At 32.5% G+C, this 24,383-nt stretch overlaps 1 protein-coding gene across 1 annotated transcript in view; it reads right to left on the reverse strand.

Moving 5' to 3' along the window:
* CSTF3 (cleavage stimulation factor subunit 3) overlaps positions 1-24,383 on the reverse strand; it is a 74,976-nt gene that overhangs the window by 41,522 nt on the left and 9,071 nt on the right. The window contains exons 2-3 of the mRNA XM_031941793.1: positions 17,691-17,792; positions 17,475-17,570 (exon numbers count right to left, since the gene is read on the reverse strand). Of these exons, the coding sequence (XP_031797653.1) occupies positions 17,475-17,570; positions 17,691-17,792 (198 nt within the window). The remainder of the gene's footprint in view (positions 1-17,474; positions 17,571-17,690; positions 17,793-24,383) is intronic.

The raw sequence follows: 24,383 nt of genomic DNA on the forward strand, positions 1-24,383 counted from the left end.
AATAATCCCTAAATGAAGCTAAGGATTGTAAGGGACAGAGGAGAAAAAAAAGAAATGCTGAAGTTTCAATTCCACTGCCTGTAATTGTTGAATGTCTAAAGTATTAGGTCAATTATACTCAAAGTAATTTAAATATGTAATATTTCAATATCTGTGCTTTTATCAAAATGAATTACATCTCCACATTTTAGTTGGTGACTTCTTAAGTTGCTGTTGCCAAAAAAAAAAAAAAAAATCCCAATCATCATCTCTACCCTTCATGAGAGGGCCAACCTTCACATGGATAGGCTATTTCTTAAAACAACTATTTGTTTTGGGTCCAAAACTCTTAAGTCTTTCCAGACTGGTAGTTTGCACCCTCCTGGTTTAGCATTTAAGGGTCATCCACAAGCCATGAGTTGACCACTAGAGCTGAACTTTAGTGAAGATAAAGGGTGTAAACCATCATTGTAGAGAACATAGCAACTTTTAGAAACATTAATTCTTAAGGACTTAATTCAAACACATCTTCATACTTCGGTGAATTACAATTATCTACACTACAGGTTTTATACTATGTGAATCACTAAAGAAAATGTTTACTCTTAGGGCAGGAAGGCAGGCCAGACCTCACTGCTTTGGTTCTTGACTCTCCTTATATGTGGCCCAAGTACTGCAAACTGATTTCATATTTTGGTGGTACAAATGAGGAACATAAAAACAAACCTTCCCCAAAAACACCTGTCCTCAAATAGAAAAATATTATTTCCCTATATAACACAGCTAGTTGAGAAATGACTAGTTTAGAAATGTAAGTTAATTTCAATGTTTTTATTTGCTTTTCCTAAGTGAACTGCTCTGCATTCATGACAGAAGATAAACATCTGCACTAAACTTTGACTCCTTTTGTTTATCCAGAGGATTCTCCTTTAATAGTATAAGTCACCAACTTGATCAAATACAATTCACTAGTACTGAAATACAATTCCACCTATCCACTTTTCCCACCAAATGCTACAAAAATATTTCTCTATTGATTGGTTAGAGACCTTTTTTTTTTTTAGCTACGACTATTAAATGACCTTAATATATTTTATACTGGCAAGTTATTCTTTACATTTGCTTCAGGTTTCTTGTGAATCTAATAATTTATTTTTGCAAGGTAATTGGAGTTAACTGACTTACCGTGGATCACACACCTAGTAAATTTCAAGTATTGGAGGCCTATTTTTAACTAAGGTCCTCCAGACTCCAGGGCTGCTGATGCTCTTATTTAGCTTCCCCAAATTTCTTAAGAACTTAAAAAAGAAAAAAATAAATCTGTGACCTTAGGGCCAAACTAACTATACTACAATTATACAAATATCCATGGATCTTAATATATCTATCTAATAATTCTGAAAAGCAGGCTGCAGGAGCCACTGTCAAGTCAGTTATTCCCAAGACTGTAAACTACAGCTAAGTTCCTGATCTGAAACAGGGCAAGGAATTTCTACAACTAAGAATTCCCAAATTGGTGAAATGGTAAAGTCCAAACTTCCTCCCCACTCTGCACTTCTTCCAATCTAACATCATCAAAATGAAAGTCTAAGAAATATTCAAGAAGATAAATGACAAGCCCACTCTATTCAAAATTAAAAAGCTAATTCTTTTATATTTAATGTAGACAACTTGGTCAACAAGTTATTTGGCCCCAAATTACTTTTTGTGAGGTATGGATTTGCCAACTACTGTTATGAATTTAACATAATTAATATTTTGTAAATCAATACAATGTATTTTATTTTCTTTATTTCTTTTATTTTTTTCCTCTGTGCTAACAGCAGATCCAAAGATTCAGAAGCCACTTACGAAAAATGATAGGAACAGTGGTGAGACTGGAAGTCAGAAGTAGCAACTCTATTCCAGATCAATCCATGAGTTATTTGTACCCAGTTCTCTATCTATAATACAGACAGAACTAATCTCCAAAGACCTTTCCAGTCTGAAATTCCATGATTCCACTGAAGTAAAATCTGTGGTTAATTAAGGAAAAAAATTCAAATTTTTTTTTATCTCTGATTAAGGTGGACATTTTTAGTGTGTACACTTAAGATGCTACAACCCCCCCCCCCCCAAAAAAAAAAAAAAAAAAACCTTGTTTCAGTATTTAAACATTCTTAAAACTCATTGTTTAGGGATTTCGGCCATTTAAGAAATCTCACACTAATTAAACCATGGATCTCTTCTGGTCTATCTTCAACTTAGAATTTTGTTGTGCCATTTCAAAAACATTTTCACAATAATAAGTTTCAGAAGAAGAGCACCTTTTAGCCAAAACAAAAGTCAATGTTGCAAGTTTTTATTAAAAAACAAGTCACTGTTCACAAGATGTACAAAGAACAGAAAAATTGGAGGGGGGAAAAGGACCTTAATGTTCCTTTAAATATCTATTTTCTTAAAGTTGAATCTCAAAAATACTTTGGGCATGGCAACCAATTCACTTCACAGTTAATATAAAATGTAAAAATCTTTAGACTAAGAAAGGACTTTATTCATGATTTTAAGATGAAATAAAAGTGTCAAGGGATTTTCTTTGAAATCATTATCAGTTATCTTCCACTGACATATCCAACCCTTGTTATTCTATCACCCAAATTTACACTGGTACTAAGCATATACTAAAGCTTAGAACCTAACTCAAATATTGTAACCATTAGCATTCTAACACTAAGCTCTTGTGAAGGAAACTAAGAGATTATCTTAAAAGATTTGCCGGTGTCAAAAGAAAATTCTGGGAATCAACCAAACCTAGTTTTGTTATGTAGATCTAAAATACAGGAAAGCCTGGCATATCTACCCGCCTAAGGTCAAAGAGATTCATTATCAGTTAGGCCACCAGGTGATAAAATTGTTAGCTTCCGCACAAACTCTTGTATAACTTATGTAATGTGAGAAACTTCTTCTGATTGGTTTTCAATGAAATTTTATTGACGTATATCTACACCTTGCATTATCAGAGATTACAATGTCTACATAGTCTTTCAAGTTACATGACTGAAAAAATTTACTGTTGTGGCTAACCTAGTGAGGGAGTTTCTCTGAACTTAACTTGGCTGATGTTAGACAATACAGAATCAGAGCTCAAAATTTTTTCATTTTGATAAGCCCATAGTGCTTGTGTTCCAGTGGCAAAGCTTGGAGATTTCATGACCACTTGACTGCTCAATCTTCTATCATACTTCCCAACATAAGAATTTCAAAGCCAGGCTGCCACTAGTGGTATAGTGGTATGAGCCAATTTCATCTTAGCAGTTAAAACCAATCCCCCCAGTTCCTAAAAGACAAATGCCAGATAACCAAGCTTCTCTCAGAATAGTACTCAGCTTCTAAATTACACTATTAACTACTATACCTAGAAGCTTCTTATTTCTTCTTTTACTTAAGATATTAAAAATGTACTAATGTTTGAAGTACTATATACAATAAAGACAGGATGTAGAGTATATCTTGTACCCTTAAACAAAACTACTTTATGAAAAGCTTCACATAGTGAGCTTAAAAAATTATAAGCAGCACATGAAGTATTAACTGTTAGTTTCCTAAAAGAAAACGGAATATATCATTCTTTTGCTGGCTATCAGATGGCTTCTTGGATATAATCATGAAAGGCAGTCAGTAAATATGGCAAGAAAAAGTGAGAAAAACTTATCTCACTTTTTTCCACAGGTGGGAGGCTGAGTGTAGAACATCTTATATGTGTATACAAAGATTCTGTTGATACATTAGTTCACGTGTTTTTGTAAAAACAGGCCATGAGCCACTAAGTAGGAGTATAAGATGGATATATTTCTAAATAAAGGTCAAATAAAAGGTATCCAAAAGATTTTTTATAAAGAAGCCAAGTCAATTTCACAACTAGAATTGTAATATTATGGAGTGCTACCTGATTTATTTTTAATAGCCAGGATAAAGTACCACCTTGTTATTTATCACATCAACCTGCAGATAAAATTTTTATAGTACTTTTAAAATACTTTCAACTTGAAATTGAGTCAAACATGTGACAAGTATTGTTATCATTTTACAGTTGAAGAAACAGTTTGGGGGAAGAGAGAGAAAAATTTGAAACCTTAAGTTTTGTAAAGGTGAATGCTGAAAACTATCTTTGCATATATTTGGAAAAATAAAATGCCACTAAAAGAAAAAAAAAAAAGTTAACTGAGTTTGATGTTACTTGTCCAAAAGGGTATGAATAAGTAAAACTTAGATGAAAAGGTTTTCTGTGAATGCAATTCTCTTCTTGCAAAGGAGTAATAATGTCTCAAAGGATGACAGTGTTAGTGATTAGCATATTATGGAAGCTGACTTCTATAAATCTGGTGTTCCTAGAGCAGTAGTTATAAACTTAGGAAATTTCCCAATAAGTAGTTTTCCGTTTCCCATTCATTTTATATTTCAAGGTATTATATTTACAATCCTAGAGGCTTCTCAATCACTGAAAATATATCAAACCATGTTTGTATTTTATCTAACTTAGTAATTACCAGAAAATTGAATTATGGAAAAACGAAGTCTTCCCCAGGCAAAATGAGTAAAACAATAGGTTTTAGGGCCAAAGTCCTCTTGTAACAATATAGGCAATTAATTATGGCATGAGTTCTTCTGGTTTCAATTAAGTTAGTCTTTATAGTACCACACTATTTTTTTTAAACTAATGGGTAACTACAACTTATACACCACAATCTCTCTTAAGTATTTTTCATAATTCCAATAGTTTGAAACTTCATAATTATTTGAAAGTCAACCAAAAAACATTAAAGGCCAAATTCACATCTAAAATAGGTAAATTTAATGGATCAATGAGTTTCCAAAACTGTTAATGTAATTTCAGTTGCGATCAAAAGGCATAATTAACATCATGAATATGGGAGTTGACAGAAGCACTGTACTATTCCCAGACAGGTGTATATATGGAGAATTATGATCTAGTCTGGGCACCATGTTTAAAGCAAAAGCAAGAGAAGTCACAGGAAGGTAGATAGGATGGTGAGCCTTTAGATTTTACCAATGGGACAATGGGAATGTTAAGAGAAACATGATAGCTGTCTTAAACCATTTCTTAGCATTAAACTTTGTTATGTTTGACCCATAGGGCACAACTGGAAGCAATAGAAACCGTAGAAAGGCAATTCCAGCTTGATGCAAAGAAAAAAGCTTTCCAAAGTAAAAATTAGCTGTCTTGGGAAGGAGGAAAATCTTCCTCATTAGGTGTCTTTGAGGAAAGTCTGAATGACCTCTTAGAGATGTTAAGAGGGTATTCATGTACAGGTTGTACTAAATAGCTTCTAGAGTTCCTGTACAACTCTTGAAATTCTGTGGTTAGTAGTTTAAATGCATTTTGTAGAAGACTTAAATGAGGTAGATTCGCCAAGTCAAATAATTATTGAAAATGCTGGAAAGTCTTTGCCTTCCAGTTCTATTACCATCACCACTATTGCTATAACCAAAATTGAAAAACCTATGATTTTTTTTCATTGAAAAGAAAAAATATTAAAGAATAGGAAATATGGCGGGGAAGGGGATGGGATGGACACATCTAATTAAGACTTTTTCCTAAATTTTGACTCGGGATTAATGGAATAAAATAAATTACAAATATCTGTCTTACTTTAAGTTCAAGAATGTAACCCCATTTTGAAATGAAAAATCTATTTACAAATCACAAGTCCTTTGTTAACATCCAATTCAAACAACTAATATTTCAGGCCAAAAGTATGTTCTAACAAATTTCTTTGCCTTTAAATTATTAATACTTACCCAATCCAAGCAAAGAATTTTTCTGAAGAAATGTAACTTGAAAATCTAACCAAACTCTGGTAGACTGGATAGGTCTAAATTGTATGAAAAAAATATAGGTGTATGGAGAACAGCAAAATACTAATAGCTAGCACATGGTGAGAGCTTTAAAGTTTATAAAATTCTTTACATACATTATTTCATTTGAGCCTCACAACAACCCTGTGAGGTAGGAAGTATTATCATCTTCATTTTATAGGAAATAAGAGAACTTTAAAAGCAGGAAAATTATAAGGTGAAAACTATCATTCTGAACTCATCTAAGCATCCATTATAGTTGCTCTAATCTGCAGATTCATAGAAATGTTCAGTAACAGTTTTTTTTAAATGTTGCTGTTACAAGCTAATTGTACAATATTTCAGAGTCTGATTCTTTTTGTACAGCAAAATAACGTTTTGGTCATGTATACTTATTGTGTATCTAATTTATATTTTAATGTACTTAACATCTACTGGTCATCCTGCCATCTGGGGTAGGGGGTGGGGGGTAAGAGGTGAAAAATTGGAACAAGAGGTTTGGCAACTGTTAATGCTGTAAAGTTACCCATGCATATATCCTGTAAATAAAAGGCTATTAAAAAAAAAATGCTGCTGTTAGCCATAGTACCTGGATTATTTTAAATTTAGAATTACCCTATTAAATTCAATTTTTGTAAAGCCAAAACTGAGAACAAGGATTACTGATTAAAAAGATTAACCTCAAACCAAGTTATACAATTTGGGGAGAGGGAGACAAAAATTGAATTCTACAACAGACTGACATCCTTTGGGTCATTTTTTCTGTTGCTTACAGATTAAAAGTAATTGATGTGAAATTTAATTCCCACCCCGCCCCCCATTTTATTAAAGTATCTGGGAGAATTTCTTATATTTAGTATTATAAAAAGAAAAACTTGGTTATTCAATCTCCCAATTTCTGTCATTCACAGTGAAATTTACCATCCCTATAAACTATTAAAAGAGTTCAGTAGGGACCAGTATTCCACAAATAATCTTGGACAAAGAGGCAGCATGTATGAAAAAGTATAGGCCCCAGGTAATTATCCATTGAAATAAAATTTTACTGTATACATTAGAATGAAAAATAAGTAATATGTAAACCTACATAATATATACAGTAAAATTATCATCTCTAGAGGTTACATACAAAGCCACTCTATTTTTTCCCTCTTAGGCATTTAATTCTCCAAATATTGAGCACCTAATGAGTGTAAGGCATGAGATATAGAGAATACAAAGATAAAAAGCCACATCTTTTTTCTAAGAGCTTACTTAACAGTAGAGAATAAAACATGTAAACAAATGAATGACAAAACAGAACAGATTAAGGGCAAAAAAGGGATCTCTAAAACTGGTTTAAAATCTGAGGATTTAGAGTGTTCACTTTCATCTAGCAAAACAGGAAATGTAACATGGGGATAAAACATTTGAATTCGTCCAGGAAGATTTCATTGAAGGCCCAAGTCCATCAGCACAAATATAAGGAGTGTACACTGAAATAGAAGACCAGCAGTTTAGATTTGATGTTGTGTATGTTAACAGTGTGAATAAGGATAGAAAGCAAGGTTGGAAACAAGTGGTAATGGACCTTTATACTTTTAATAGTCCACTAAACTTTTAAAAGCAGGACTGTTATGTCTAGATCCATGATTAGGAAGAGGAATTTGACATCTATATAACAGATGGGCTAGAGAGGAATTAAGACTGAAGACAGGAAACCAGGTAGACAGCTATTACAAAAGTCACTAAGAATGATGAGGTGCCCTGAATTAGAATAGTGGTATCAAAAATATAATTATAAAATAAAGGGAGAAATGGATGTACATGCTTTGAGTTCATGCTCAAATAATTACCATTTCCAGCTATTAATATATACGTACCTAAGACTTCAGAGGAGAATGGTACTTTATATTATCAAGAGTCCTACTCACCAAAGAACAGAGAATTCAAGTAGTATGCCCAAAGTCATATAACTACTTGATATTAAAATCCATTCATCTTCTACTACATCATCTATTTCCTTGCATTTCTTTTAAAGAAATTCTTCAAAATATTTTCTACATGCATGTTTAAGCCACATCAACACAGCATACATTTAATCAAGAATGGCTAAGAAAGCAATAAATAGAAATTTATGATTCTATCATCAATTGAAAAACCATTTATTAAGTCTCTACTCCGTGCCAAGGAATACTACAGCAAGTTACAAAAGACAAAAACAATTGCTGCCCTCAAAGAGCTTACATTCTATTAACAGCAATAGTTTGTGATAAGTAACTACATAAAAAGCACTCATTCTCAAACATGTCTATTTTATTATTAGTTTTATAGTAACATTACTTTACATTTATGCTAGAAAAGATTCCAAAAGTACATTTGTACTGAAAGTCATTGGGCAAGCGGTTTTAACTGGAATGCGAAAATTCTGTTCAATATACTGCTGAGACACACAAATGACCATAAAGTCATTTAAATATGAGTACATAGACTTTCAATATATCTGTAGTGTTTTAATGTTTACCAAGTTCTTTCCTAACAGGTAATGTACTAGAAGTTATAAATATCATTTTACTTATGAGGTAACTGAAACTGGGAGGTTAAACTGAATTAAACTTAAAATCTTTGTTTTCAAGAATCCCATAAATACCAAGTTTAGAAAAAGAAAATTCAACATGACAAAGCATGTCATTTTCTTCTATGAAACTTTAGGCACTTCCTATAAAAAATATAAAACCCATCATATATTTAAGAACTTAAATCAATGGTCCTCTTCCCTACTTAACTTTACGGAGGAAGAAAATGAGAATCAGAGCTTAAAATGACATCACCAAATGTGTAATAGCAGAGCTTTGTTTGAATCAACATTCTTTTGACTCCAAATATAGCACTTCCCATTAGGTCACACTGCTCCTATCATTTATTTTTATAATACTCCACAAAGTCTAATGTGCACATAAACAATCAAACTTTTTTCTTCTTTTTAAAGCATAGTGAGAAACAGGAATGCAACTATTAAATATTGTAATCCATGCAGGTTTTATTTAAATATTTAATAAATGTTGCATATTTATTAAATATTTAAAAATTACTAATACTAAAAACTCAATTTATTTATTTTTGCAGGGACAATTCAGATTAAGCGATTTTGCCCAGGGACACACAGTTAGGAAGTGTTAAGTGTCCCGAGACCAGATATGACTTCAAGTCCCCCTGACTTCAGGGCTGCTGCTCTATCGACTACACCAACTAATTTACCTTAAATTACTAATTTTTTTTACTTAAATTACTAATTTAATTATAACCCATACAATTTGAAATTTAGTCCAAATGGATTTTTTTTTTTAACTAGAAATACTAAAGGATATTCCTGTAGCATAAAAACCAAAAACATCATTCGTATAGTTTTAGTATAAATAATACCCAGGATTCTATACAATGATGTGTATGAGAGAATGAGTGAGTGAGAAAGAGAGAGAGAGAGAGAGAGAGAGAGAGAGAAATATTATAAAGAAGTAATACAGGCTGTTGGATTCTGAGCCAGCCTTGGAACAATGAAAATCTGGCTGTGAGTCCAATCAACTTCTAAAAACACACTAATTTAAGTAAATGAAGTAATATTTTTGGTGCCTTAAGTTAATTCTAAAACTTTAAAAGTTATAGAAGAAATGTGGATATGATTCAGAAAAAGCAGTTTCCATTCTGGGAATGATACAATCAAATCACAGATCCCATAAAAATATTTTTTCATGAATCAGAAAACTTGGATTTCCATGCTAAAATGACAAAATTATATAATTATTTTTTGATTTTCCGGTCCTTAAGCAACATTAACTCTTAGGTTACTGGCCCATTTACTAGATAAAGCAAAACTAGAGTGCTCAAAAAAATGGACTTTAATGACTTTTACTTTCAGGAAATTAGAATGTCCTTAAACTACATTAAGGTTTAGGAACAACTTGGGAAAGTTAAGAAAAGCAAATATTTTAATGCTTCTGTAATTTTATTTCAAATCCATAATAATATTTGACTAAGACAGACTTAGCTGATTATAAAATAACAAAATATATCATAAAATCAGGATTTTAGAGCACCATTAATGTGATCTTTTAAAGGAACAGAAATCTACTCAAAAAATTTTGTATAAAAAAGATCACACTCTCCTGAAAAGTCTGTTGAACAGAAAGCAATTATTTGTTCCTCATAAAGAGATATCCTATAATCATTTATTTGAAGGAGAATAAGCACCAATACAGAAAAGAAAATCTCCATAGTCCTGAGGTCACAGAGCTCTAAAAGTAGTTTTAACTATGCAGTATAAATGTACCATATATATTAAATTTTTAAATTTTTTGCAATTATCCTTTCTAAACTGAATGAGTACAAGTATAGATCTTTCTAAGTACAGCTCCTAGAACTCAGCAATTTGGATCCAAAACTTATAGGGGTTTATTTCTTCAGAGCTGAAGTATTATTTCATAGCATTCTTAGAGGTATGCATCAGATCACCAAATAGCAAAACCAGGCCAGAAAATGTCTTTTGAGTACCTCAACTGTATAGTGAAAACTGCAGTGTCAAGCATAGTTAAGTACTCAAAAACATGTTTTTAAAAAATTATCCAACATTTTTCTAAAATTACATAAATAAAACAATCCAGATAGAAAGACCAAAGTATAATAAGGAAAACTAGCATCAAACACTGGCTTTGTAATTTATTGGTCAATAAATGTATACTGGGCATTAGAAGAGAGGGCAGAGAAGAAAAATAATTTACCATAATATTAAGCACAATTAATTGCTTAATAAACTAAAGTAGTAAAAATATATTCATAGTGTAGATACAAAAAATTTGGTAACCTGTCTCTATCAAATGGTTTATTTGCAAAATGACTCGACAGATGCTAAACTCAAGTTATGGATCTGCAGGTAACAGATAAATAAGGTACAACTCCTTTGGTTTTAGTTAGTTATTCACAATAATTTTGGGGAAAAAACCTATTTAAAAGTGCTTTTTAAAAGATAAAGCACATATACAAATGGAAAGCAATGAACTTTGGAAAAAACTCCTTCAGTTCCAAAGGAAATAAAAATTCTTTGATTCAGCATTTAATTGAACTTCGGAAGAAGAAAGGGTTTTTTTTTTTTTTTTTTTTAAATTAAAGCAATGTTTTTAAATGAGCTACTTGATACTAAACTACCCTCATGCACCTAAGCAAATCAGAGACATTGTACAGGACAATTTTTATAAATGTGTTAAGTGGCACAAGCTATTCTCTAAGGTGCTTTCTATCAAGTTCTACAATCTATAATCTATTTAAACTCATGTCAATGAATCAAAGTACTTAGTGAATTTCCAAATAATTGTATATGGGGAAAATCATGATTCACAGAATTACTTTATAATCTAATTTTGATTTAATTCTCTAAGTGCTATACTTTAAAAAATGAAATCTGTACAAATACATAAATTATTACTGTATACTAAATCACCTACATAGCCATCTCTAATCGAGTAGGTGCCAAAAAGATAAATTGTTCTAAAAAGCTATTGTTACTAACAGTAACATAATGTACATTCAAAATTTGGCATGTGTAAACAGTTGCAGATTGAGTGTAGAGGAGTTCATAAAATCAGGATGCATAGCTGAAAGGAGCTTTAGTAATCATCTGCTCCTTCATTTCAGAGACAAGAGAAGGCAGAATGGTGAACGTGATTTGACCAGAGATAACAGAGTCAAGATTTAAAGCCTTATCTCTGACTTCCTTCCCCTCACACCTCCATTAAAGGTTGATCAAGTTTGGTCATTAAAAAAAAAAGTCATTACACATAGAAAGGCAAAGTTCAGTTAATACAGATTTAAATCCCCCAAACCTAATAATCTATTAGAAAGCATTTTTGAGGAATTCCAGCTTTTAGAGTTTTATTTGTATGACTTAAAAAGAGATGGCCAAAACAGTTCCAATATGGGCAAGAAAATTATTTGTGGCAAGTGTCTCAAGATAGAACATTTTTGTCTTTGGGCAAAATTAAATTTGCAAAATACTCTAGATTTCTAAATAACACCACGTGCTACCATTTTGCTCTGTTGATCTTTTTTCAACATTAATACTTTCTTCTCTGTTCATTCAGACACTGGATATTGCACAGAAGGAATTAGAAGAATAACTATAGTGACAACTACATACTTCCTGGGGTAGGAGACCCAAAGTATTACAATAAAAATAACCATATACATAACAAACTGAAAGCAAGAAGTAAATTGCCCAGTGTTTAAGAAACATGTAAAAGTTTATTTCCATTCAATAACATATCTTCATAATAATCTGAAGATTATTAATCAATGAATCTAAATAAAATATCAACAGTCTATCTTGCCCTGAATTTCTGGGTGGACACACTGTCCCTTATATACCATTTATCTCTCAAATTCTCCTACTTTTTGCTACCACAGTGGCTAAAGATGCACCTTCATATTGCCATAGATGAATATTCTATACTGTATGGTGACTAAATAAAAACCTGTTTATTATATGTTTAAAAAGATAAGAGTATGTATGTTTCTTCCCCTGTCTGTTAATGAACTGCTTTCACTTAAACAAAATGACCGAGAAATAAAAACAAGTGTATGGTGTACAGTGATTTGTAACTGAAGAGTACCATTAATATGTTGGAAAACCTTGTACCTTTCAAATACATTGGGCTAAATTTCAAAGGAAAAAAAAGGCTTTTGTGCTTCTACCAAGATATAGAAGAAACAGAAATATAAGATTTTATTGGAGGGAAAATGAGTAACTTGTTTAAAAGAATTATTTGAGGCAAAATTCCTTTAGTTTAAACAGTGACTTTCCACAATAAGGTTGAGAAATGTTAAATGAAGAATAATTACCAAGAAGAGAACATACTTCTGTTCGTGGAAATGGAAATACATAGGACCTATCCTACAAATAATGTGGTGAGATGTAGGAAAAGAAAAAAGTATCTTAATAAACATTAAAAAAATCTTCAAAGGACACATCTATCCATTCTAGGAGTTCTCTTAACAGATATTCCTTTTCTAAATATTAAGTTATTCATCTGTTGAGTTGATTGCCTTCATACAGCTGAGGCACTCTGTGCTAGCAAAAAAACATGTGTTTGCAAGAAAATGTCACTCATTTCCATTCAAAATTGTATATTACTCCATTTATACATTGGGTATGAGACTAATTTTCAGAAAAGCATATCATACAAACAAAAAAAGCACAGTTGATTTCTATGATAAAATCTGTAATAATCACACAGACATGGACCAACATTTATTACAAACAGAAAAAGAGCAAGTCCATCAGGAAAAAGTACAGATGTTTTTAAGTTTTAGATTAAGAATAAAACAGAAAAAAAATCTGTCTACATGCTATATGCAGTATGGAGATATACACGACAAGCATCATAGAGATGGCCACTTGTATAAGTCACATGGCTATATTTATACAAATAAAGCTTGAATATACAGTGTAATTGAAGACTAGCTCAAAAAATTATTAAAGAGAAATATTAGCAATGGAGAAGTTTATTTTGATTTCCAGCTCCATCCAGAAGTCACTTCGATTTCCCAAGAAGAAAGCCTATGTTTTTAAAATGGTAGATATAGTTTTTTTTAATCTATTATATGTAAAATAAAACTGAAGAAATAAGGGACAAAATTTTAAAATTCAACATTTTTCAAAAGAAGCAATCAACTCACTGCATGTTTTTATTCAGGAATTACAGCTTATAAACAAAACATTCATCCTAGTAAATAGCAGCATTTTAGTCTTCATTATTTATTTAGCTACCAATAAATAACATCCTTCAATAGGAACAAATATCTTCATAAAATGGTCACAACTCAGAAAACCTGAGCTGTACCTAATATAAGGGAATGCTGCAGCAGTTTCTATGTTGTCTTCATTGCCTACACATAAATGCGCACCAACTACAGAATAATTAAGAACAACAAACAAGATGACAAACACATCATGTATGTTCATAGTCTACAATTCTAGTGTTAAGCAGCAAATGTCAAGAAGCGTTGAAATTTTGACAATGATTTTCATTATTTTCTTAACTATTCAAAACAATTTAAGATTAAAAGCTGTTTCTTCTCAATGCTCATTACAGCAGTGCTGCATTCCATGTGACCCAGGGGAATAGATGAAATGACATTTCTTAAAATACAGACTACTTTCATTTAAATTATATAAAATGATTCAAATTCCAGCTATGGCTGTACTCTCAGTAAGATTTTGTAAAAAAAAAAGTATCTCACAATTTAAAACACCAAAAATAGTTTGATCATGTAATGGTCATGTTTGGACTCTAATTACTGATGTTTATTTATTAGACAAGTTACGTGGCCAAGTATCAAAAACCTCAACATAGAAATAATTTAAACTTAAAAGCATGATGCACTAAAAATATATATTTAATTCCTTTTCTGAAATTAAAGGTTTAATATCCATAATTCATATACTTTCAAGGCAAAATCATGGTCAAAAGTAACTTGGGGAAATAGATTTTTTCAAACAGTACATGTATACACAAAAAGGTAGTCATTGCAGACTTTTCATTAAAGTTATTTTGAAAATCATATAACAGGATCAATTGCAGAATAAGAAAAGTAACTCATTTCACTATTACCAAGAAACAAGTGTTTCTGTAAAATGAGTGATATAATTTATAGTTTCATGTTATTAATCCACATTAAATGGCTATAACTGCCGTTATTTTATTCTATGTGTAAAAAAGAAAAATCTCACTGGCCAAAATTTAAACTAATGAGCAATTTCTTCTATTACTGTTTTCCTAAATAAATATAATTTATCTATTTTAATAGTTCTAACTTTAAAAATTCACCTCATTCTTATCACTGACAGTAGAAGGAAAGAAAAATTGTTTTATAATAATTTTGTCATTTTTGTAAGTAAAAATAATTTCAAGAAATTTATTTCCCCTTCCTTTCTCTCTACTGGAGGTAGGAAGATAATGTGATAAATATCACTGGTTTCCCTATTTTTCAGAACATCGCACTAACACTTTGTTGGACTCAACTCTCAGTTCAGGGGAATATGTTACTAATGTTTTATTGAATGAGCTCCTGAATGAAATTAAGAGCCAATACCTGCCCCTCCCTAGGTGAATATGCTAACAAAATTTCATTTTCTTACAGGTACACATAACATATCTTATGATAATTTAAAGTAGCTTAACACGTATTATGAATTTTCCCTTATGTATTTTTCCAGCCACCATGTTACCACATTAAGAAGTTGAAATGTCATATATGCCACTCCAGAATACCAATACCAAATTATGTGGGATGACCAAAGAAAATATGTTAATTCTGATATAAGTGTAAAAATTAAATACCAAATCTGAGGAAAAAAAATTGAGAGCCAGTAGAGAAAAATATCCCAGAAATAATTCTTTTTTTGAATAAGAAAATATATTATAAATTCCTAACCAAGCAAATGATGCCACAAAATACACAACTTTTATAGTCTTGTGGTTAAAAAAAAAAAAAAAAAAAGATCAACCTTATTTCCTGACAGGAATCATTTTAGTAAATATTTCATGAAACTACTGAGGCAAATAAAAAGATGGCCAGTTCTGAACTGTACCATAAAATGAGTCTAACCATGTTTTTAAAAATCTCCTTAGTAATTCAATTTGGTTGCAGATATTTTGAAAAAACATTATATTCCTTTAGAATGTGGCTTATATTTAATAGCTGGTTTCAATATCCTTAGTAAGGACCTATCAGTGTATTTTCCTGATTAACGAGTTAGGGAATTTTCCCCAATTCCCAATTTCAATGTTTGCCTACTGTCTCAAGATCTAAGAAACGTTTTAAAAGTTATTATTTTCCAAAAAAATAAGTTATTAAAAAAGTCATTTTTATCTGTCTCTTCTTTCCACTCCCTTCTCCTCTGTTGGGGGGGGGGGGGGGGGGGGGAACTGAAAAATAAAGCCCTTGAGATGTAGAGGCATAGTCCAGCAAAAACAAATTCCCATATTGCTCATGTCTGAAAATGTATGTCTTTCTGCATTTTAAGTTCATCACTTCTCTGTCAGGAGGTGAGTGGCAGGAATGTAGTATTTCTAATACAAAGAGAACTACCATATTTCCATAATTGAAAATATATTACATATGATATACAATCATATCTGATGAGCTTGCATGTAAGCTAGTTTCTCTGTAAAGCCAGCACTGCAATGCAGATCAGGTTCAGGTGCTCCAGGTTCCTTTCTTTACTGAATGACAGAGAGCAGCAAAGATGTCTGCAATTCAGATAGGGCTATTCACTCACCTGTTGTATCTGTGGCAGTCTAATCTGATGGTTTAGTTTTAAAAAGGAAGGAATGTTACCAGAGAATGAGCGAGGTATCTTCAAAGATTTGTTTGGAGCATGTGAAGCAGAAGAATAAATGCAACTAGACGCCGAATAAAGTATGTGTCTAATACACATACCCACACCCACACCTACACCTACACCCACACACATACATACACACGAACACACACACACAATGTTCACACTCTTCTAAACTAATCTCTTCCAAATTTTGCAAAGTAATATGATTCAAAAGACCACAAATGAAATTAGTACACTGGAGCCTCCCTATAACGCTATCCTTAGAGGCCATGTTGTGGAAATTGTGCTATAGTAAAGTCCTTTCAGTACTTCTGGTAACATCTCCAAAAGAGACCCCATGTTGTAGTAAATGTTATAGTATATGGTGAGGTGATGTTATAAAAAGGTTCCAGTGTAGCTAGGAATTTACATTGAGAAGTTTCTATCCAAAATAAAAATGGTTAAAAGATAGACAACTTGTAGCTTAATTTGGACTTTAAATCATTTATAAAAATCAATTTCAAATGACTAAATTCATTAATATTTAACCTACTGCCTTGACTTCACATTTTAAACTGACAAACAAGAAGACTTCAGTCCCGATATTAAATAAATTTTAAACTCTTTCTATGGCTATTATAAAAATTCAGGAATTTCTTCTACAAGTATATTTTGTATAAATTTTGTGTCTTTAGAAAAATAAATGTGTTTATTTCATCTTAAAATTAACCTTTATGCAAGACACATGAAATTCTTTTTGTATTAGTTAAATGATTACAATACTTTGATAACCCATATATTTTAATACAGAAATTTAAACTGAAAATCATTTGTGCCCAAAGCAGTGTTTCACACCATCACTGGAGACACTCAAATATGCTATAAAACTAAGGTTAACATTTCCAGATTTTCACATAAGCCCATTCATATTTAGTTTGTAAGTAGGAACAAAAAGAAAAAATGAGTTCTAAATAAATGACACAGGAGGCAATAAATTGACACGACAAGTAAATAAAAGGCTAAAGCACTCCAATACCATTGAAACTGTTTTAATGTTGTTGCAATTCCATAATGCAACAATCATCAGCTTGTGAAGGACCCAAATTTCAGAATTCATTTTAATTACTCCTTTATACCTATTTTACAAAATAAAGGCAAGAGACATTTAAATCCTCCTTGTCCTAGTTGTGGTTATGTTCCTAATTTGCTATTTGCTAACACTATTGTGTAAACTTCAATTCCTTATTGGGTGTTATATAAGGAAAATAAAATAAAAAATATTAACCTCTGCTTCAATGTACAGTTTCCAGAATCTGCCAGAACTGGGGAACTGGGCAACAAGGCGTTCATATGTCTTCCGTGCTTTGTCTATAGGTTGATTCTAAAAATTAAAAACCAATAAATAGCATTTACAATATTATGATTATGTAAATATTTACTCCAGAACCAAAGAGTGTGATTGGACCCATAGAGAAGGAAATGTAATCCTATATCACTAAACCTGTGCCTCTCGAATGAGAATGCTCCAAGCGTCAAGGTCATATGGATTCTCTTCTAATTTCTTTTCTGCTTTCTTCACTTTTTCTGGGACATATTCAGCAGCCTAAGGGGGGAAAAAAACAGATAATGAACAGAAATTACTGTTTTAAGAGCCCAGTGCTAATTATTTAATCTACAACACATAAACCCCAGGATTCAATGTTAAAGCACCAAAAATATTCCATTATGTAAAGTAGATATTAAGTCAACAAGAATTTATTAAAATCTTACTATGTGACAACCATAAGCACCCTAAGCACCAAGGCAAGTCCTTGCCCTCAAAGAATTCATATTCTAATGGTTGAGACAAGATGAAAACAATTGTCTTTGTATAAAAACTATAACTACAGTATGAATAAGAGGTAATCTCAGAGAGAAAACCACTAGCAGACAGGGAGAGTGGGAATTGTCTCTTGTAGAAAGTAGGATTCTAACAGTCTCCAAGGAAATCAGAGAAGCCAGGAGATGGAGGGCAGAAGGGGAAACCAGAGTTGCTGGGATCACAGAAGAATAATTGTTTCAGTTTAAGGGGAAAGTAAAGGGACAAGTTGTGAAGGCCTTTAAAGACCAAATAGAGGTGTTTATATGTGACCCTGGAGGTAATAAGGTGCCACTAGAGTTTATTGAGTGGATGGGAGGAAGGAAAGCAAAAAGGGAAAAGGAAAAATTTAGTTCTGTTTTAAAGAGGAAGGTAGAGAAGAAATTAGGATTAGATAAACAGACTTAAGAATCCTGGCACAGATATAATAATTAAACCCAAGGTACCACATGAGATTCCAAAAGGAGAGAGTATAAAAGGAGAAGAGAGTATAGGAAAGAAACTTGGGTAATAGCCAATTAAGGATTTTAGGACATAATTCTCTTATTGGGAGAAAAAAACTGGTTTCTTTGAAAGAAACATTTGAAAGATAAAAATAAAAGAGTACAAATCTACAGTATGACCAATAATTAAAAGTCAGATTAACTTTACAAATAATTCACATTTATGCTGAAAAAATACCTTCCTCAAAACTGTGAGAGGGCTTATCTCCTCATTTTATAAATGATGGATCAGAGGTAAATATACAGCTAGTTAACTAAGGATTTGATTTCAGGTAACCTTGAAAGCCTAGCACTTTTTACCTTATACCAAGCTATATTTCTAATAATTTAAAGACCTGCTCACCAAATTAAGAGTCCTCGTTTGCAAAACCAAAGATCACACAAGACAATTTCTAAAGTTCTTCCCAGTCAATAAATCTAAGAAATAAACTTGCTCTGGCTATTAGCTATGTAAGGAACACATTAAAATGCTTCTTCCTACTAAACATGAACACAAAACAGCAAGTAGTCCATTTTGGTTAGCTTAGTAACACAGTTCAATTTCACATAATAGAAACTTCTCATGGTCATACTCTACTCCCAACCCCACCCATCATATTTATGAAGGAATATATGCTTAATGTAGGGGTTTTTTAATTCCAGCTCCATGAATTCAATTTTTTAAGGTTCTCTTGATAAGTTATTTCTATAGTTTTTCTTTGTTTCATGTCAGATGGATCGATGGAAATGTGCCAAGCTTGGAGTCAGGAAGACTCATCTTCTGAGTTCAAATCTGACCTGAGACATTTACTAAATCACTTCAGAATTGGACACAACTGAAATAACTGAACATGTTATGTATTTAAAAACATTATCCTGAATGGGGGAGGAGGGGAGGAAGGAGCCACAGATTTTACTAGACTGTCACAAAGATCCAAAAAAATTAAGAAACTTTGTTATATAGAATCCGTCCCATATCAATAGGAAATGGAAATCTGCTGGGGAAAACAAAGATTCCTTATACATCCAATGGTAGTAATGGTGTTCAGTAGTTTCAATCATGTCCTACTCTTCACGAGCCTATTTGGGGTTTCACAGGCAAAGATTGAGCAGTTAGGTGGTGCAGGGAAGAACACAGTAAAAATTACCTTTATCTCTACCAAGAAAATCCCAAATAGGTTCATGAAGAGTTGGATACAACTGAAAAAAACTGAACTTAAACTGGCAAAGATACTAAAGTACTTTGTGTTCTGCTATTTCCTTTTCCAGCTCATTTTATAGATGAATATAATGAAGCAAACAAGGTTAAGTGTGTGACTCAGGATCACACAGCTAGTGTCTTGAGGCCAGATTTGAATTTAGGTTTTCTTGACTCCAGGTCTAGCACTTTATCCTGTCTAGCTGCCCATATAATATTCAGTATCTAATAGTTAATATTTCAAAATGAGCCAACAGTTCTACACATGACAAACTCATTGCCAAGTAAGTCTCCTAAAAATGTTCCCTATCCCCCTCTCCCCCGCACCCTCCCTCCTCCCCAGTCACTTAGGACCCAGTATCAATCCAATTAAGGGTAGGAAAACCTGTCAAAGAGCTCAGGTTGTTCAAAGCCCTAAATCAATTGTACTAACTGGGCACTGACTTTACTTAAAAACTTACAAGGAACAATTTCAACTGAAGAAAACAAAAGACCTAAACCCAAAGTATATGTAAAGTTAATTGATAAGATGTGTGTGGAAAATAATATTCTCAGGAGAACATACTTAAGTAGTTTTTAAGGAACAGCAATAAAATGATCACTTATTTTCCCCTTTGGCTGGCTAGAAAGAATCTACCTTGTCTCCCATTCTCCTGGTAGAAAATGGATAATGCCTCAAATGTTGATAAGTAAACTGGTCCACAATAAAAGAAATTCCCTTTATTGCATTTTAACTACAGATTCTTAGTCTAATCATTTTACTATTATTCCTAATACTAGTCACACAAAAAAATCTTGAATGAGAAAATGAAGTTAATGGGAAATTAAGATTTCTTCTCTCCACTACCAGAGCATTTCTTGATTAGAGGATAGCTTGCCTTACTCTTGGAACAGATGAAAAGCAGTTTAAGTATTGTAATTCAATACCTTCCTATAATAAAAACCTACCGTGATGCCAAATTTAGATCTCTAAGGGAAGAACCTGTCTTTCATTACAGAAAACCTTATGTTATGTTAAGGACTAACATGTATTATATTTTTAAGCTTTAAGCTAACCTTCTAAATGATCTGTTGTAGAGAAGGCAGATATCAGAAAGTGAGATGTGGATAACCTAAAGCATTTGGTCGAAAGTGAAATGGCTCAAGTCAAGAGTTCAAAGAGGATCATAAAACCTCAGTGATCTGTGAATGCTCCAAAATCAAAATAATACTACTTTCATAATCACTAAAATTTTTACTCAAAACTTACCATGAAATTAACAAAAACAACCTAATTACTATACAATGGTACCACATAAAGAAGAAAGATGATGCTAATTTCAGAGAAACAATGAAAAGTACAATTTCATATCAACAACTATCGGGTGGTTTCTTCTACTTAAATAGTATAGGAGATCTGGAAAGATTATTCAAGTGAATGCACTAAAAGTTATCAGATCATACAGGAAATAGCACAAAGATAAATATAATTACTAGTATTTATGAAGTGCTTTTAATGACAGAACCTGACAAATATCTGATTTTCACAACACTGAGATAAGTGTTCTTGTTATCCTTATTTCTCAGAGAATAAAACTGAGACATAAAAAAGTTGAAGCGAGGCTCCAGATCACACACCTAGTTTGAAAGTATGTCTTCTTTACTCCAAATCCAGCATTCTGCCGGCTTCACCTTTGTTGCCTAAAGTTATTCCCAAAAGATAATATGCAAACAACCTTGAGCCTATTGACTCAGAATGAGAAATCAGCCTACTAAATTGACTCTGTACCACACATTTTGATACTCCTGTTTCCACTAAATTTTCCAATTTGAAATACTACTTACATGCTTAAAGGACTAAAAATTGTAACTATACTAAGTCTGTCTTCTCTTTGGGAGAAAAAGCTATACTGTCTAAAATCATTGGTTCCACTAAAATAGAAAACCTTTTCCCATACTTCATCACTGTCCTACTCTGAAATCCCTTTAACATCCTTTGCAAAGGCTTAATCTCTTTGAAAGAGAAAGTAAGGCAAAGTTCAAGAGGAATTCTATTTTTAAAGAATCACCAATTGGACAAAGGAAAAGGGTATTCAATTAATCTACTTTAATCACTCCCTTTTCCCCAAGTCTTAGACCAAAAGTAGGAAAAGGCTGATTGAATAGTGTGAAAGAAGAAGCATTATTAAGGGTTAGGAGTGGTTTTAGTGAAATAATTCTCTCCAACACTTCAAAAATTAAATAACTACTTGTTCTATTTGATGAATCTAAATTGTTCAGGAATTTTCACTAAAACTACCTTTTAAAATTTTATTGGTGAAACTTTGTCTTTTGTTTGAGAACATCATAAAGTGATTTAAAAAATGACTTGTCTAAGATTTTTAGAAGCAAAACGGCTATCGGTGACTTTGAGTACTCACTAAACAGATTACTGAATTGGGATCATTTAGTAAATTTATCACTGGCACAGAACTTTTTCTTCTGCATAACTCACCATCAAAATTTTCACTAAAAGATTTTAGTGAGAACTTTTCTGTTAACTGAATCCTGAATCAAGGTTGTTTTTGTCTGTGTACAATGTTATTTCACTATCGTTATTTGCCTGGTTTGAAACCGCTGCTGGGGTAATATTGTAAAATAGGTACGCTTAAAAATAAAATTTTAAAAAATTGTGTGCTATGTAAAGATTAGTTATTCTCAATTTAAACAAAAACTTAACCCCTGGACTGGATATCAGGGATCCTTTACAGTTTTGATATTATATGATATCAAATAAATAATTATGCCAAACAAATAATGCTTAACCTTTGTTTGAATCAGGGCTTAGTCAGAGAAAACGAGTTCAGTTCTTCAGAAACCAACTCTTAATAGCTCAAGCTTCACTCTGTTAGTATCACTCCCATAATCTTTCTCCTTGCTAGAAGAGTGTATAGTGAGAGTTCCAGCTCCAAACTTTGACGACTCCCTGTTTTCTTCCTCATCTATCACTCAGAGGATTTCTACTTTCTCCTTCACTATTATCACATAAAGCACCCTTATTCCTTATCCTTCTACTTGTTCAAGTCATTCCGTTACTCCCTGTGTCCTCCCCCAAAGACTTCCTCCTTTATCACTTATTTTCAATCTTTCCCCATCAATTGGCTCATTCCCAAGTGCCTACAAATATTCCCAGGGAGAGGAAGAATATTCACTTAATCTTTCCATCCTTACTAACTTGTTCCATTATCTCTTCAGCCAAGGCAAGACTTAAAAAAAAGGGCCATTTACAAAAAGTGCTTGCATTTACTCTCCTCTCACCATTTTCTCAATATCTTACATTCTAGCAACTTCCAATCTTATTCTACCAAACCTGTTCTTTCTGAAATTACTAATGATCTCTTTATTGCCATGCAATGTTATTTTTTTTTTCTTCCCTCTGTTCTTACTTTCCTTGATCTCTTTGCAGCCTTTGACACTGATAATCACTCCTCCTTGATATTCTTTTATTAAGATTTTAGGACAGCACTCTGACCATTCCCGAGTCTCCTTTGCTGGATCCTCCTCCAGAGAATATTCTTTAACTATAGGTGTCCAATAGGGTTCTACCTTAGGCACTTTTCTTCCATATTACTTCACTTGGAGATTTCATCAGCTCCCATGGATTTAATTACTATCTCAAATGCTGATGGTTCTCAAATCTACTTATCTTGCCTCAAAACTTTTCTACAGGTCTTCAACTTTCTTTTTTGTATCTCCAACTTTCTACATTTTAAAGTGGATGTTCAATAAACATCTTAAATTTAACACATCCACAACTAAACTCATCTTAACCCCTAACCCTCTCTCCTCTACTTTCCCCATTACTGTAGAGGGTGTACCATTCTCCCAGTCCTTCAGGCTTGAAATCTAAACATTATCTTCAATGCCTCACTATTTCTTAACTCTCATATTTACCAAGGATGGCATTTTGCAGTATCTCTCATATCCCTTTCTCTCCTTTGACACAGAGTCAAAGCCTATACTCTGGTACTCATCACCTCACCCCTCAACTATAGAAATAGCCTACAAAGTGATTTTCCTAAATTTCAACTACATGACCATTATACTCAAAAAATCTCTAGTGGTTCCCTACTGCCTCAAATTTTAAACAAAATTCATCGGCATTCAAAGCCCTTCATAACCTAGCCACCTACCTTTCCAGTCTTCTACCTCACTCTCAGCATATACTCTCTAATCCAGTGTCATTGGCCTCCTAGTTGTTCTAGAACAAGATGCTCCATCATCTTTTCAGTTCTGGGTCCCCTCTATTCTTATAACTGGAATTATTTCCCTTCTCATTTCTGCCTACTGGTTTCCATTAAGTCCCAACTAAAATCCCATCTTCTGAAGTCTTTCCCAACATTTATTAATTCTACTGCCTTCCCTCTGTTTTGTTTCTTGTTTCCCCCATTAGATTGTGATTTTATAGCTAGGATTCCTGTGATTCTTGAGAACAGAAACTGTCTTTTGCCTCTTTATGTATCCCTATACTTAGTCCAATATCTAGACATAATACACTTAATAAATGCTTACTGATTAATAAAGTTCTGATTCCAAATCCAGGGTTTATGTTGTATGAGTTTTAAAATACAACATGCTATATTCTGTGAATTTGCTTTTTCAACCCTACAGCAGATAAATTAGGCAATATTTACAAGG

The sequence above is a fragment of the Sarcophilus harrisii genome, chromosome 6 (assembly GCF_902635505.1).
Source record: "Sarcophilus harrisii chromosome 6, mSarHar1.11, whole genome shotgun sequence".
Classification (NCBI taxonomy): domain Eukaryota; kingdom Metazoa; phylum Chordata; class Mammalia; order Dasyuromorphia; family Dasyuridae; genus Sarcophilus; species Sarcophilus harrisii.